The 15,892-nt window shown below is 38.8% G+C and overlaps 2 protein-coding genes across 2 annotated transcripts in view; one reads left to right on the top strand and one right to left on the bottom strand.

Annotated features, from left to right (window-relative positions):
* The first annotated feature begins 3,628 nt into the window (after nucleotides 1-3,628).
* On the top strand, nucleotides 3,629-13,775 carry ZFYVE21 (zinc finger, FYVE domain containing 21). The gene is made up of 8 exons (XM_009703963.1): nucleotides 3,629-3,778; nucleotides 4,441-4,491; nucleotides 6,759-6,927; nucleotides 8,676-8,751; nucleotides 9,457-9,548; nucleotides 10,400-10,453; nucleotides 11,966-12,108; nucleotides 13,016-13,775. Exons 1-8 carry the CDS (start codon nucleotides 3,629-3,631, stop codon nucleotides 13,049-13,051), a joined length of 771 nt encoding a protein of 256 aa, XP_009702265.1. The 3' UTR covers nucleotides 13,052-13,775.
* Nucleotides 13,776-14,965: 1,190 nt separating this feature from the next.
* PPP1R13B (protein phosphatase 1, regulatory subunit 13B) overlaps nucleotides 14,966-15,892 on the bottom strand; it is a gene marked incomplete at its 5' end in the record, with an annotated part of 36,376 nt that continues 35,449 nt past the window's right edge. The window contains one exon of the mRNA XM_009703962.1: nucleotides 14,966-15,783. Coding sequence (XP_009702264.1) covers nucleotides 15,742-15,783 — 42 coding nt within the window. The remainder of the gene's footprint in view (nucleotides 15,784-15,892) is intronic.

Genomic DNA, 15,892 nt, shown 5'->3' with positions numbered 1-15,892 from the left:
AGGCGCGGCTCACCCGCCTCACCACGCCAACTGACCGCGCTCACCCCGGTCCAGTTTTTCAGTTGTAAACCACAGTTTTTTATTTCGCTTAGATTAATGACTGAAAAGGATAGGACTGTCACTTATTCTTTGGGGGTGTGTGGCCTTGTCACAAAAATTAGCGAGGAACTTACTGAGTTAAAATTGTAGCGAGCTATGCAGCATTAATGTTCAATGAAGTGTTCTCTTCAAATGCTTGTAAAGGTAATTCTGAAGACCATGTTGATTTAAAAAAATTGCTGCAATGTATTAAGGCAATAAGGCTAAGTTAGAACAGCGCTTCTGGCTCCCAGTGTGAATGTTCATGGTGTTAAACAAGTATTGAATAATTTAGGCTGTTTCAGTCAACTTTACTTTTAAATATTTTTCAAGGAAACTATGTGATCATGATGTTACATTAAATTTCATGTAATATGCATTGTTTGTTATCAGTCCCTAGCTATTAGTTAGATGCTAGTACAACTTACACTCAATTGTTTGATTATTTATGTATTGCCAGCATTCTGTGGTCTGGATGCATACCAGTACATTTAAATGTGACCAGAATGAAGATTTATTTTAGATGAGCCAATATGAATTTAAGCAGGGAGTCATTAAACAAAGCCATCCTTTGCCAGATACTGACACGGTTGGTCTGTTTTGTATGGGAACCGTATGTCCTCCTTGGTTAGGAATGAGGAAGAAAATTTTGCCCCTATCTGGTATCTCTTGAGGCAAAAAGTTCTGTGTAAAAGTAGTAATGCTGAAGACTCGGTCTGCTAGCACAGCTTCTGCAGCTCAGACTAACTGCCATAAGGTGTATGTCTAGTAGGTCAGTTGCTGCTTTTGTCGAAAATAACGACCCTTTTTTCGAAAGTGACTTTTTCAACTTACTTTAAACAAGTGGTCTGCTAAAATACCTTGTGGGAGTTTTCTCAAGTTATCCTCTTCCATACTTAGAGAATAAAAAAAAATCTTCTCTTTCATCAGTACCAACTGGTTATCTGTCTTACATGAAGCGTAGGTAAGACAAAATTTTCAGGGACCGGAGCTCAGTCTCACTTGAAGGTATTGGTGCTCAGCTCTCTGGGTTCCCACCCAGCTGGCACCGTAGGCAGTGTGGGGCACCGGGTGTGTTGCAGATGGAGTGTATGTTTATCAGTGAGCTTGTAGCAAAGTCTGAGCAGTTACTGTGCAAGTGGTTTCCCCTTTGTGTTTTGTGGAGTCTTCTTTTGCTGTGTAGGTGACTTGCTGTGCCCTGTGTGCACTCACCTAGGGCACCTGGAAACCCGATTCCTGACATCATCATCATCATCAGTGGATGTAATTTGTGTGACAGTTAAATTGAATTTCATTTTCTCCCTGACCTTCTGAAATGTAGTTTTATATTTTGGTAGTCCTTGATTATAGGAGACTAGTTTCATTTAAAAAAACCAAGGTCCTTCTAACTCAGTCTCATACATAGTGACATCTTAATTTAGCTAAAGGTTGTTTGAGCAGTGTGGTAGGATTTATTTAAAGTAGTTAAGATATATGTAAGAATTAAGTCGGTGTATTTGAGACACATCAGTCTGATGTGTGTTGTTACTTTGACTTTTATAAAAATTACAGTTGTACTGCAGGTATTCATTCTCCTTAAAATTCAACTTTTCCCCTGTAGCCTGTTGGTCAACAGGCTGATGGTATTGATTTGTGACTAAATGTTGCCTTTGCATCAGGCTCAGGGATATTTGCTGTTGCAAGGAAGTGTGTTACAGGCAAACATTTTAAATGCATTTGTTAATTCATATTCTTAATTTTCTATTATTGTTATTTTGTAAAAAGTTATTTTACTAGATTTCTTAGAGTGTATTGGGGTTCTGACATCCCTTTGGTTAACGATTACCAAATTTTTGGTAACTTTTTCCTTAAATAAAGCAGGTACGTGTTATACAGGGAAGCTTATAAAACCCATGTTTTTATTAATAAAATTAAATTTAAAGAGGCAGTGTTATCTAGTTAATAACAAGAGCAAGTGTTCTTGCTGAATTCACCATGTCAGATGTAATTTAAAAAAAAAAAGTGTTCTTTGTCCAAAACAAGAGACTGGCATTAGCAAATGTTGATCTGGGTTTTCAAATATGCTGGCTTCTGCTGTGCAACCAGTAACACTCACAAATTCAGTAGCTTTATTTTTCTTATGCGAGAAGAGCCTACGGGCATATTTTTAAAAAGTAAAACTACCTAAAAATTATGGCGGTTAGTAGTTTTGTGAAACTTACATAGCATTGAAATATATTTCAATTTTTTAATTTTATGTCACAACATTATACAGTCTTAAAATATCAGTTATTTTGAAGAGTTGAAGTGTAAGACTGAAGCAAGACTACAGAGAACTTTCTTTTTGGTAGTCTTATTTATAATGTAAATAATGAGTTGAGGTGGATAATATTATGAAAATTTGTGTTGAGCATGATTAAACTTGATATGGAGCTTAAAATGTTGGCCACTGCATGTGTCTTGTCTAACCTGGAATTTCTTTGTTAATCACCAGCAGAGTCCAACTGATGATGTTTCCCATTAAGGAAATCTTGGACTAGAAATTGAGTGAAATTTGATGTTCAAATGCAGAGGTAGCCAAACCTCGTGACATCCAGCTGTGTACCAGATCCTTATGTGGCTGAGGAGCACTACGCGCCTCGAAGCTGGGATGTGTGAGAGGAGCTTACAGATGTGGTGAAAATTATTTCCTAGGGCTCCTCAGTCGCTGCAGGAGGGAACTGAGCTTTATGTAGCTGGGTCCTCTGTTGCCGCAGGCTCTCGGAGTCAGCAATAGTTGTGTGACAGAGCTGCGCTCAGACTGCTGGCAGACTTGTGTAGCTCAGGCAGTGAATTGGCTCTGTACAGTTGTAATATCAGAAAGCATCATAAGCCACATCTGCTGTATATTTGTATTGTGTTGTTTTCCATTCTGGCATCAGCTGTTTTGGTCAGGCTGTTAACAAGGTGTGATTTGACAAGCTCGTGAACTTTCAGGTTTGCCAAAGTTCACTGTGTTAACAAACTCCACAAGGTGTTACCTTGCATCACTTCTTGAATCGCTTTGTTACTGTATATGCAAATAAAGCATATGGAATGTAACTAAGCTTCCTGTCCATCTACAGTATTCTCACCTCCGGCTGGATCAAAGTGTTATGCAGATTTGTTATCACAGTTCAGCAAATGTGTAAGAAATTCTAGTCTATTTGTAATGAGCTAGCTCTCAGTATTTTTAAATTAATACCAAGATCCAGAGATTGTTGAATGTTCTTCCATTTTTCTCTCGCTATAGGAAGTAATCTGGTATCAGCATTAGTGATATGTTGATTGTATGTGAAACGAATATACTTGTGACATGCATTTTAATTTAATTTCTTATTTCATATCCTTTTGTTTCCACTTGACAAAAAAATCGGATTTGCACTAGTTTTTAAAAGCCTGTATCTTGAAGACACAAAAAGTAACTCAACATCATGCTTCCTTCTCTGTAAATGTGATAAAAAACCCTTCAAGCAATAAAGCTTACTTCAACACTCGTGCACTCTCTAATTATGTCAGCATATGGATTAATAGGAAGAATTAATCTTTCAAGATGTTCTTCAATAGAGATCTCTTCCCTGGCAAAGTAGAAGTTGCTATAATTGGCCTTTCTCCTGGGGCAGGGACAGGCAGCAGACCTTCCCGCAAAAGGTGTGCCCAGGTGGAGGACCTCCTGCAGTGGGCGGCTGAGCTGCCGGAGGCAGTGAGAAGGCTGTGCAACATCAGGGAGGCTGAGAAGGAGCTAGAAAGCTGGCTCCGAGCACAGTCTGCAGGCTTCTTCAGTTTTTTTTTTCTTGCTTTTCTTTTGGGAGGAGGGTGGGTGTAAGTTTGTTCTAGGAAAGAGATATTTCAGGAAGTGACATTTTGCAGCTGGAATAAAAATTAAGTCTTAGTGGCTTGGAAGAAAACCAAGTATCTCCTAGCATGTTTCTAAAATGTGTAAGTATTGAGAGCATTAAAATACATAAACAGTGTTTTAGAGAGTCAACAGAGCATCACAGTGTAATACAGTGAGGGTGACAACTGGTATAAAAACAGTCGACTCTGGAGTATATGGCTGTCTGGATAGCCAAACATCATTAAGCATGATAAGTACTTCTGAAATGTAGTTTTGACTGCCGGCAAGATGCAGTATTCCTTAGGGCGAATGAGTTTGGCAGCTTTTTTTGTCTTGCAAATGGGGATGACATTATTTTGCTACATCAACATTAAATGAAAGCCATCCATGGTGAAAAGATAAAAGATGGAAATTTGTTGGAGATGTTTCTTTTTAGAGCGTAATACAAAGCTCAGTCTTTGTATATGGCAGCAGGATTAAAGGTTTAGAAATATTGTAGATTAATCTTAATTTGTACTGTTTTCTAGTGCCCAAGATGTATGCAGTGTGATACAAAATTTGACTTCATAACTAGAAAGGTAAGAGAAATCAATGAATTGTAAAGCATTAGGTGTTGCAAAATACTAATACGGACTTCTTCTGATTTAAATTGTAGAAGATCTCAGTAGAATAGCATGCAAAGTCTGATGTAACTTAAAGTAGTTTTTCTTTTTGCTCTGCCTTTTCTGAGTAGAGGTCCTTTTAATTCTGTTTCTTTGAAATTCTTCTTGTTGCTCAATGTGTAATACATAGTTAGGGCTTTTTCCAAATTACTGGGTACCCGCAGGATTTACATTCAAAGGAAGAGTTAGAGGAACTCATGCTGGAGTGGACTGCTAACACCAGTACTGACAGAGAAACCAAATCAAACAATTCAGTTGTGTTTTGGGAGATAAAATTAGTGGCGGAGATGTAAGCAAAAGTATTTTCAGGAGTAATGAATTATAATCTTACATTGAAGAACCATGCTGTTAAAATGTGGGGAACCAAAACTCTGATTCTCCTCCTGTTCTAAAAGCAAAACAGGATTTATCTCAGGTTTGGAAAAGGGAATTTCTGATTAAAGTAAAAAGTGTAAACCGCCTTGATTGCTGTGACCTGTTATTAGGCTCACTGTATGAAGAGAAGACACTAAAGTTAGAGTTAAAATATGTTACATAAAAGGAAGCAGTTCACTGTGGAACGCACGCTGGTGTGCAAAATGCTACTATCAAAAAATGTTTTGCTGATACTAGTGCTTCTGCATGGAAAAGTAAAGCAGCCTCCCAAAAAAGGCCAACGATGGATTTTTGGCAGGGAATACAATTCCTTTGTATAACTGCATTGACACACTCATAGCATGTGCTTGCAAAAGTGAAGACAGGCGTGGAAGTGTGACTTGTAATGCATTGACATAGTCGATGGTTTTTAATATATTGTTTGGAGGGAGAGGGAAGGAGAAATTGTAAACCAGACGTACTGATATGTTACACCAGATAGGTGTAAATTTTCAGTCCTGAAGAGCATTGGGATGTCAGTTAGTGATCCTAGGAATAGACTAGACTAGACTATTTCAGTTGGAAGGGACCTACAACGATCATCTAGTCCAACTGCCTGACCACTTCAGGGCTGACCAAGTTAAAGCATGTTGTTAAGTGCATTGTTCAAATGTCTCTTAAACACTGACAGGCTTGGGGCATTGACCACCTCTCTAGGAAGCCTGTTTCAGTGTTTGACCACCGTCTTGGTAAAGCAATGCTCCCTAATGTCCGGTCTAAAGCTCCCCAGCGCAGCTTTGAACCATTCCCATGCATGCCATGACTGGATTCCAGGGAGAAGAGCTCAGCACCTCCCTCTCCACTTCCCTTCAGTCACGGAGTGTCTTCTTGTTCTTGTTTTACCTTTTAGTCAGATGGGTTAAGAGCATGGTGGTTGGTTTGAGTGCTTTGGTTGAGAAGCACTAATTCATGAGGCTGCTGTGTTTTGCTTGTGTTAGCTTTGGGAAATAAATGGAGGTAGCCTTGGGAAATGGGTACTCCAGAGAATTTTGCATAATATTTGGAAGGAAAGCTGAAGACTGACCAGAACTGCAGTGTATCAGTTCCTTGTATCAAACTGTTCAAACTTGCTTTGAGCCACAAATGAGTCCCTGCTTGCCTGGGAATACTTGTTCTGACATGAGAACTTGCATCAGGAAGACCTGCTGGGACTGTCACATCCCAGTAGTGATTTGGAGCACAAGCCCCTTGTTGCAGATTTAGTAGCTGTGAAACACGTTGCAAGACTAGTTCTGGTTTTGCAACTTCATTGGATTTGTACTGCGCTGCCTGATGTTTCTGACAGAGAAATAGCTTTAGGTTTTAAATATGAAGATTTTTATCTCTTTCCATGGAAAAAAATTGAGAGTAAGGGAGAAGAATAGGGTCTCCAGTTGAAGTTTCCCAAGATCTTTGCTTGGAAGTGGGAAAGGACCTAGAAACCACTCTTCTCTTGTGTTTTTATTGACAGTAAGGCGAAGGATTTACTGGACACTGGAGGATCCCTTTGGGTGTCTTGTCTGGTCTGCTTTAGAAGCATGTTTAGAGTGCCAACAAAGGGTCATAGTGCTGTTGTTCATACTATACTCAGTCCTTTGTGTTCAGTCTTCAGAGATTTCTTTCTACCACTCTAGCAGTTAAATTTCCTTTACCTATCCCTCAGCTTGTGTGTTTCACACCTGAGAACCCTTTCCGTTTCTTGGGGAGGAGGATATTTAACGTAGTAACTTTATCAAATTATTCCCTAATAATTTCATTTGTAAAGAAACAAAATGTTCTCTCATGCTTAGCATCACTGCCGAAGATGTGGAAAGTGCTTCTGTGACAAGTGCTGCAGTAAAAAAGTGCCTCTGCCTCGCATGTGCTTTGTGGACCCTGTGCGCCAGTGTGCTGAATGTGCCCTCATCTCTCAGAAAGAAACAGAGTTTTATGACAAACAGCTTAAAGTACTCATGAATGGTAAGGACTGAATGCATATATATGCTGTTTGGATCTTATATTTATTCAAATGCTGTGTTAAACAAAGCAAGAGTAATGCCGCTTGTCAAACAAGCTGCAGTTTTGTCTCCTTTTAGTACTGTTTTGTTGTCATGCCTCTTGTTTGCCAGTTAAAAATTCTGTGTTATCAGTTTATTTAGAAAGAAGTTTACACTTTTTAGTCACTGTTTACAAAGAGTGATTTAATTAAAGAAAAAGGAATTTTTGATGCCTCTGAGAACAGATGTGTGTACAGTTGGCATTTTTCTTAAAATAATGCATCTTTTAGCCATATTCCTGTTACGTTAAATAAGGATGAAAAATAGTTTACAATAGAGAATATTTTAATATTTTCTAACAAGACACAGTACTTGTTTCAAGCTTCATCTGTGAGCTTTGATCTTGTCCATGGCCTACAGCTATGGTTGATGGCACATTATCATGAGTGGTCAATTTTGCATAGCATTAAAACTACATGCAATAGAGTAATTCGTGTTTCAATTACATTAAGAAAGCTGAATCTTCAGTTTTTAAAATACCCTGTGATTGTTCAGTACCTTCTGATGGGGTCTCAACCCTCAGCATGATGCCAGTGTGTATAACCGGTAAGCTAAATGACATGACTGATTGGCGTGAATGTTCCTAGGGAGATCTGAAGTTCAGAAAGGAGTTATGTTCATCCCTGTAACACACAAATCATTCTTCACTCTGCTTTGCAGATGAGGGTGTAGATGAGTTTTTTGATAATGTATCTTAAACTGATGACTTTTTTTAAAGCTTGTCCTGCTTGCATTCATGTTATGCAATTACAGTCTGAAGTTGTTCCTGACTTGCTGTAGAGCCACAGATCTCAGTCAGAGAGATGGTGGCTGTGAAGTCCTTTGCAGTTTTGCTGCTGTTGTCTCTTTGTCTCACTTCAGCAGCAGCCTGAGGGGTCAGTGGGACTGTGTAAAATTGTGAAACAGACAGCAAGGTGAAGCTCTCTGAGGCCACGTGAATCAGATTATGGAGATGGATTGCACACCCTTTGGCAGGGCTGTATGTTGTTATTTTTTTTCATTTCCCGGACCAACAGTGTTGGGATTAGGTAATACAGGGAGCGTGAGGCATGGAGGAAATAAAGTGGTTAGGCATGTAGTCTGCTTTATTTTAAGTTATGAATCACTTCACTAATGTAGCTAAGATGACTTTCCCAATGTCAAAGGAGCTGTTTTGAGCAGGAAGAAACAACATGAAGGCTGAAGTTCACTGACCTCAAAGTAAGACTGAGCTAGCCTTCAGTAATGAAAAAGAGGTGTATTTGCTACTTATGAAGCGCAGAGCTGAAGGTCACATCCTGATATTAGATTCTTCTGACAGATTTTTGTGGAAAACTGAAACAATAGTTTGTATTGCAGTGACAAGATAGGGTCTTTAATTGCCTGGTTTTTCCATCTCCAAATCTGTTCTCATTTTTAAAAGATTCATCTTAGATATCATCTGTGTTTCTACACGTGGCAGAAATTAGATAGCAGTTGTCGAAGGTCCTGTGATTCAGAACATGATAATTAAAGATTAGCTTTTTATACTTGAGTGTTCTGCTGATGTTAATCAGTTTAACATTTTAATTAGTCTCTTAATTCACCAAATTCAGTGTATTATGTGCAGTAAGTAAAAATTAGTTATCCTTTTTGATACTTGAATGTTCCTTCCTCAACTCTGCATTAGAATACTAAAACATTTCTTTCCAGGTGCTACATTCTTTGTAACTCTGGGAACATCTGATAAATCTGAGCTCATGGTTTGTCGACTTTCCAACAATCAGAGGTGAGAAAGATTGGTAGAAATTGCACTTGTAAACTATATTATCGTTGCACTTAGAGCTATATTATTATCTGATAACTTAAACAAAATATGAGTAACATGCTGTGAGGATATTGGAGAGAGTAATCGGACTGAAAGGATAGATAAAACTTTACTGAAGTAAGTTTGTTTGAATTTACTAGCAGTGTGGATGAGAATGCCTTGGAATGGTGGAGTTCCACTCGCTGATAATTCCTCTCAGTGCCCACGGAATACAGTGGTTTTGCCAGCTCATAGGGGGATCATAGGAAGTAGGGGCAGAGAAAAGTCTGTAGCCACTGAAAAAAGCTTGTTTCAGAACAATTCTGACACCGCACCATATTGTTTAACATGCCAGCCAAAGCATTGCCTTGGTCATCCCTGTAATTTGGTTGGCTAGTACACTTTAGACTGTGTTCTCTTCTCCTAGTACTTTGGAAGAATCTTTTAATATTTTGAAAAGGTCTCCTGGCAAACTGAAGTGTAGGTTTTGTGGCTTTTTTTTCCTTTAAGTGAAGAACTTCAATGAAAAGTAATTTTTCCTTCTTGATTTCTCTCCGCCCCCCCCCCCGAACATATAAACAGCTAGTCACTGAGAGATTATGTTTATTTTTTTTCTCCTTTGATCTGGACTTGGTATTGTAGAAACAAACATTTTTTTTAAAAAAAAGTTTTTCTTCTGTTATGTAGATATCTGGTTTTGGATGGAGACAGCCACTATGAAATTGAAATTATACAGATTTCAACTGTTCAGATTCTTACAGAGGGATTTACTCCTGGAGGTAAATTTTTCATTGAATACAAATTAACTGTTAAGACAAATACATAAAGTTGTAATTACTGTTCAAGCTAGACAGTGCATTTCTAGGTTATTGGTAACTTCGGTGTAACTATGTTAGTCACAACTGCTCTCAGAATAGAGTGCAGTGTGTGAAACCCTGTCCATGTGGCACCTGGGATTTTGTTGAAAACCTAAAAACTGAGAAATTACCTTACAGTGGTAATATGGGAGAGCTTCTCGGTAAAGCTGAGTAAAGGTGGTCATCATCTGTTCTGATCCTTCCTCTTGGTTAAATATAAACATCTATTGATTCAAAAGCTCACAGGAGAGAACTGTTAAGTCTTTGGTAGCTTCCATTTCAGAATCCAGCTGGGATTTCTCTTCTACTGGTACAAACAATTGTGAGGAGAGTGAGAGAGAAACGGGGGGCGGAGGGGAGGGGCAGGGAATTAAACTATACTTTCTTAATTTCGTTCAAGATGAAGGGGTGGCCAAATGAAACCAGTAACATCTGAATCAGAGGGCAGCTACTTACTGCCTCATTTCTTACCAGATCTTAAGAGTATTTCAGGATGAACTTGAATATGATTTCACTGAAATGAGAACAAACAAGGTCAGGAATTTTAATAATTGTTCTTTAGCAACACCTCTGTCACTACTGGATTTTTTGTACTTGGACAGCCTATCTGTGCAATACTCAGTCAGTACAGCATGTTAACTTTAATAAACTTCTCTTGATATTCAAATCAACCAGATGTGTTGCCGAGTTACTTAATGCTCCTGTAATTCCTTGTTCACTGCTCTTCTGACTGCTTTACCTTTTTGCCTGCCTGCCTGCCTTCTTGATGGTAGAAAAAGATACTCACACTTATACCAGCCTTCTGGAGAGCCAGCATATTACTGAAGGTATCGCAAGTACCTTTGAGCATGACTCACCTAAGCATGTTGTCATGACCCCCTTCCCCTCTTTCTTCCTCTGCAGTGCTGTTTTTTTGCTTGATCTATAGCTGTTCAACTTAAGACAAGTTACATTCAGATCTGACATGTATCTATTCCTTCTCCTCTGTCTGTTTAATAAACTGAGAATGAATGTTTTGTAAGCTTTTGGAGAACTAAAACACTCAAGGCCTTCTTTAGACCACATGTGCTATTATTGTCCATGCTAGAAGAGAGAAGGAAGATGAGAAATCATGTCTTTAGTGGTAGGCAGGATTACATATCACCAACTTCAGCAGAGGTGTGCTGAATTGTGTATACCAGAAATGAGTGGTAGACTTCTTGTGTACTGTCCAGTAAGGCTTTGCACTGAATAAATAAACTGTTAATTAATGGCTTGCCTTTACACGTCTTTAAAAGAAGACCTCTTGTTATGTAAGGTGTGTTCCGCCTGACTCAGCAATGTCCTGCAATGCCAGACATGGGCAAACTGGTCGAGGCTGTAGGTGTTTGATTTACCTTTAAGTAGTCCCTTAGTCTGCTGTTCTGACCAGGTGGATGCATAGGAATGACGAGGTTGGTTTCAGTTTATCCTAGAAGAGGAGCAAATAGCTACTTTTATAAACGCTGCTGGCGGGCTTTTGATCGGGTTGCTTAGATGGAGATTGTCTTTGTTTGGCTTCTTGGATATTACAGTAATGGCCTCCAGGAGCGCTCTCATGCAGACACTTCTTAAAAGGAACTTTGCAAAAAGTGTCCTTCTGTGTATGGTGATGCTGTTTCTGGGGCTTAGTTTATGCTCTACTACTTCAGGAAATAATGCCAATAAAGTGTGGTATTCTAAACAAACCAAAGCAAAAACACAGAAATTAAACAAAAGCTTTATCTTAATCTCTATGCAGCTAGAGTAAAAGAGATGCAAACATCTCACAATCATGCTGTTGTCAGAGCAGTGTCCTTTGTAGCAGATTTCCTTCAGGAAGTAAAAGCTGTTGCCAGTTGTTATCTAGTCTTGTGTAAGCATCTTTCCCAACCGTTGCCAGGTTTGGAGGGACTTCTGAGTGCTATGCCAGACTTTATATCAAGCAGGGATCCCTCTTTGATACCAGTCTAACTGGACACTAGTAATTCAGTTTACAAACTGCAGGCTACAGTGTGAAACTGCGGTATCTCCTTAAAAGAAGACATGGTAATAGTAAAACGTGAGGGTGTTCTTAGTGTGCGTAGCTGGTGGCTTTACCTGATAGCTTATAGAAGTTGTGCCTTGGTGATTGCCAGAGAAAATCAAACAATATTGAGTCTGCACATTCCATTGCCTGGCGCTAACACCTGTGGTCACTGCCGCCTCTGATGTGGCAGTTGCTAGTGCTTTGAATTAAGTGATGAGCTAGTTTTCTTCAAACATGCTTATTAGCTAGAAGAAGTTGTGTTACTTAGTTGGTAAAGCCTGTTGCTGTTCAAGATTTTTCTTTCTTTTTTCAGGAGGTAATACTCGTGCCATAGGTATGATTCTGCAGTATAAGGTACCAGGATCAGAGGAGCTAAGGCAGATGAAATTTACAGCCAGTGAAGACTTCAGCTGTAACAAGAAGCTGTCGGCAAGCTGGCTGGCAGCTATGCATAAGGTAAGCAAAGGAGGCAGAACTTGCAGAAGGCTGAAGGAAATCTTTACGTGGGGTGCTTAGAGTATGCAGCCTTAGGACTATTTTTTTTTCTTTTTAGTAGTTTTTTTTTTCTTAAATAAGGCTTTTAGGGCCTTGTTGCTAAGACAACAGCCACCCCTAACCCCAGCATTGAACTCTGTGTTCAGCACAGTGCACTCAAACTTTGTCTTGCCATGTGAGTACCAGGTGGCACTTCCTTGTACCCATTCTAATTCATCTTTCACAAGTGATACAACTCCTACAAATATGGTGAGAACTGGTATTTTATGGATAAGCTTAATACCCTCCCTCCACAATCTGTCTTCTTTGACAGGAGTTCTGCTCAGTTTTGCGTAAAGCGATCAGTGCGACAAAGGCTTCCAGAGGCCCTAGTTAACAGCACGTAAAAGGACTTGCAGCTAGAGAATGCTCATCTGTTCCCATCGCAGGGGGCTGGTTGATACTACAGTTTGAGACAAATGGAACCCCAAAACTTGGCGAGGAGGAGACAGAAGGGGTAGGAGGACTGTAGAACAGCATAACATTGTTTACTGGATATGTTTAGACAGATTGCCAAAATCTCAGAAATACTACTTCTAGCTCTTTCCAAGGCAGTTTTTATCAGAAATGATCATTTCTGACCAAGAAGAAACAAATGTAAGTTGATCTGAAATCTTCAGTGACGTCAGGTTCTGCACCTAAAGTAACCCTGAACAGTCTCAACAATGACTCCAGTGCCTGTCTGAATGCTATTAAATACCTCAGATGAAGGAAAATAGAGGAAGCCTTTAAAGCCTTAGCTTTAAAGGAAACCTTTGGAGTGGTAGGGAGATGAGGTGGCTGCAAGTGAAACTTCAGTTAACACAATGATGTTTTGCCTTCACGTTAGGCAACAAAACTTCTTTATGAGTCCCGGGACCAGTAACAACAGCAAACTCTTGGCCACTTGAGGGAAGATACCAGCCTCCATGCCATGGACCTGCCTCTCACTTTTTCCTAATTTGACCGCTGGTAACACTTGCTGTTCTTGCCCCTTTCTCATTCCAGTGTGGTTCATGATGTAAGAACTGGCAAATGCAACGTGAGTTATTTGTTTTGAACCATGAGTATTTACTATAGTGTGCAATATGTATACAATTAATGCTTTAAACAGCCTCACCTTTTAAGACTTTGTATATTTTGTTAAGCCTTTATTGGCACTTAATATGAAAGTGACCTGCACTACAGCTAATGTACAGCACAACTTTTATAGTAACAATTATATATACTGTTTGCTACAACAAGCAAACAAATGCCTATGTCTCTTCTGCAGAGAATAGCTTTTGGGTATAGATCTCAGGTTTTTCCCTCTATCCAAATGTTTAAAATCAATGTACAATAAAATCTGCCTTAGATATGATTTTATAGAAATCATGTGGGGTTTTTTTAAACATTTCAGTTTAAACATCTAAATATTTCACCAAATACCACAAAACTGGACTTACATGAACATGATGTTGAAACTTAACTTCTGTAATAAATAAGCTTCCAGAATAATTTTTAGTTTTGTATTTTTTTTTGGTAACTAGCTTTTGTTAATCTAACTGTAATGCTATCTGAAATTGTATACAATTTAATGTACAAACATGAATAAATTAATTCACTTATTTTAAAAAAATGAGGTGATACTTAATTTCACAATATATAACTTCTTTAATGATGGGATACTGTGGTCTCTACTCTCTGAAACTTTTGAATTTTTATAAACAGGACCCTAATTTTAGTTCTAAGCGTTGATAATTGGTTCAACTATTGGGATGAATCCTCTGGCTGCGCATGCTGTGCCAAGTGTCGTTCTGCCCTCTGTCTTCCTAAGCTGGTCAGAGTTCAGTGAAGAAGTACACAATGCTCAGTTGTCAGCTTGTGTGTAAAGGATCCCCGAGAGCTTTTCTAGACCAGTATTAATCTGTAACAGTTGGAATACTGGAGTACTAGTGTAAGGAGGTTCAAAAATTTTTGGAGAGTCATTTTTTTCTGTGCAGCTGGTAAAACAATGAGGAACTTGATTAACAGATAGAACAGGGCAAGCTAGGATTAGTCTTTTTATGTAGCCTATGACCAAAGGCACATCCACGGTGGCTACCTATGTAAAAATACTGGAGAATGCAGCCATGCCTTAGCAGTACTTTATTGTGCACATTTACATGTTCTCTGAATTAGTGTATCATAGGCTCTTGAAATCATCACATTCATGTAGCAAATTCTTCAACAATAATACCCTTTCACTTTTCACCACAATATATACAGTTAATGCTAACCTGTGGTAAAAGCAAGTTACAGCACTGCAGAAATGCATATATAAATTATACACGGAACTTGTACATGAATTAATTGCATAATGTTAAATGGGAGAAAATTACAAGAAATATGGCTAAAACTCATAATGGGAAATTCAAAATATACTTTTGGTATATAAAATCATGTACAATTAAAATTCCAGTGAAGTGCTGCCTTTTTTTTTCTTTTTTGCTTGAAACTACAATGTAGTGGAATAGGTTATTGCATAACTTGCCTTGGCAACAGCTGTAGGCTGCCAAGAACCACAGAAACTGTCCTCAAATAAGCTATTACCTTTCTTAAATCCTTCTCTAAACCTTGCTTCTTCCTTCTCCTTGACTTAGCATCTACACAACCCTCTTTCTACTTCTATCCCGGCCTTCATATTTTCTTCTAGACTGACTTGGGCACACTTGAAATTACACAATATAACCCTTACCGGACTCTTACCCTTTTCGACTATTGCACTTTCATCCATGCAGACGTACAAATCCCTTAAGCTGCTGCAAGTTCGATACTAACTGTTTGGTCCAGGGTGGACAAGCTGAGGTGGTTAGTAGGGGAACCTTTACATGAGTAGAGGTAACACTGGTGCTGTAGGCTGAGTAATAAGAAAATAAAACACCAAGTGATGTAGGGATTTTGAGAAGTGTACAAATATTGGTTTTGTTAGTTCTCTATAGCTTGATTCTAAACGCAAATAATACTAGACTATGTCAAGCTTTTGTTGGGGTTGTCTAGACTAGGATTTAAGTGTATAGCATGTTGCCGCTTAAAATCCCAGCCTTCATCAAGCTTTGGTGACTACTTAATTATGCATGTAATAGGTGAAGGTCTTGTGTCCTAGAACCCAAAGAATTGATCAGTAATGAGAACTCAACATTCACTGGTATTGAACAAAATATCCAAAATCCTGACATGGGACAGTTACTGTGGGGCCGGAGCAAACTGGACAGCGTATCTGCACTCTGCAAATGACACCTTTGAACACTGAACACAAGAAAGCTCCTACCATGGAACTTTAACTCAAAACACTGCTTTAGACAACAGTTGGCGCAACACTGTAGGTAGTGGAGGTATCGCTCTCCTCATCAGTGGTGGGTCACATAAAAACAATCCTCATTTACAAACTGCAGATCTTGGAAATCGTGGATGCTGTCCATTTAACAAGAGAAAGCACCATTAAAACTAAGTATCATAGTTTTATTTCTCTGTGTGAAATGATCAGAAATGATGGCTCCAGTGTACGTTTTAAGTTTCCAGTTACCAGCATGGTATTGCACTGTTGTACAACTGAATTCAAGCAAGGGTTCGCTGTCTAGGTTTTATTCGTGGATATAACTGTAAAAACAGAATAAAAAAATATTAGGCTTTGCATGGTTGATACCAAGTTAAATATAGATCAATTCAGTCATAATCAAAGGCTACTTATTAACAAGAACTGGGTGAT

Source organism: Cariama cristata, unplaced genomic scaffold (genome assembly GCF_000690535.1).
Source record: "Cariama cristata isolate BGI_N322 unplaced genomic scaffold, ASM69053v1 scaffold17437, whole genome shotgun sequence".
NCBI lineage: Eukaryota > Metazoa > Chordata > Aves > Cariamiformes > Cariamidae > Cariama > Cariama cristata.
Note: the sequence above shows the minus strand (reverse complement) of the source record. Positions and strands in the feature narration are given on the sequence as shown.

Coding starts and splice junctions, on each gene's coding strand:
- ZFYVE21 (XM_009703963.1), top strand. CDS start 3,629: ATGTTCTTCAATAGAGATCTCTTCCCTGGCAAAGTAGAAGTTGCTATA. Junction 4,492..6,758: donor TTGACTTCATAACTAGAAAG/GTAAGAGAAATC, acceptor TCTCATGCTTAG/CATCACTGCCGAAGATGTGG. Junction 10,454..11,965: donor GAGCCAGCATATTACTGAAG/GTATCGCAAGTA, acceptor TTCTTTTTTCAG/GAGGTAATACTCGTGCCATA.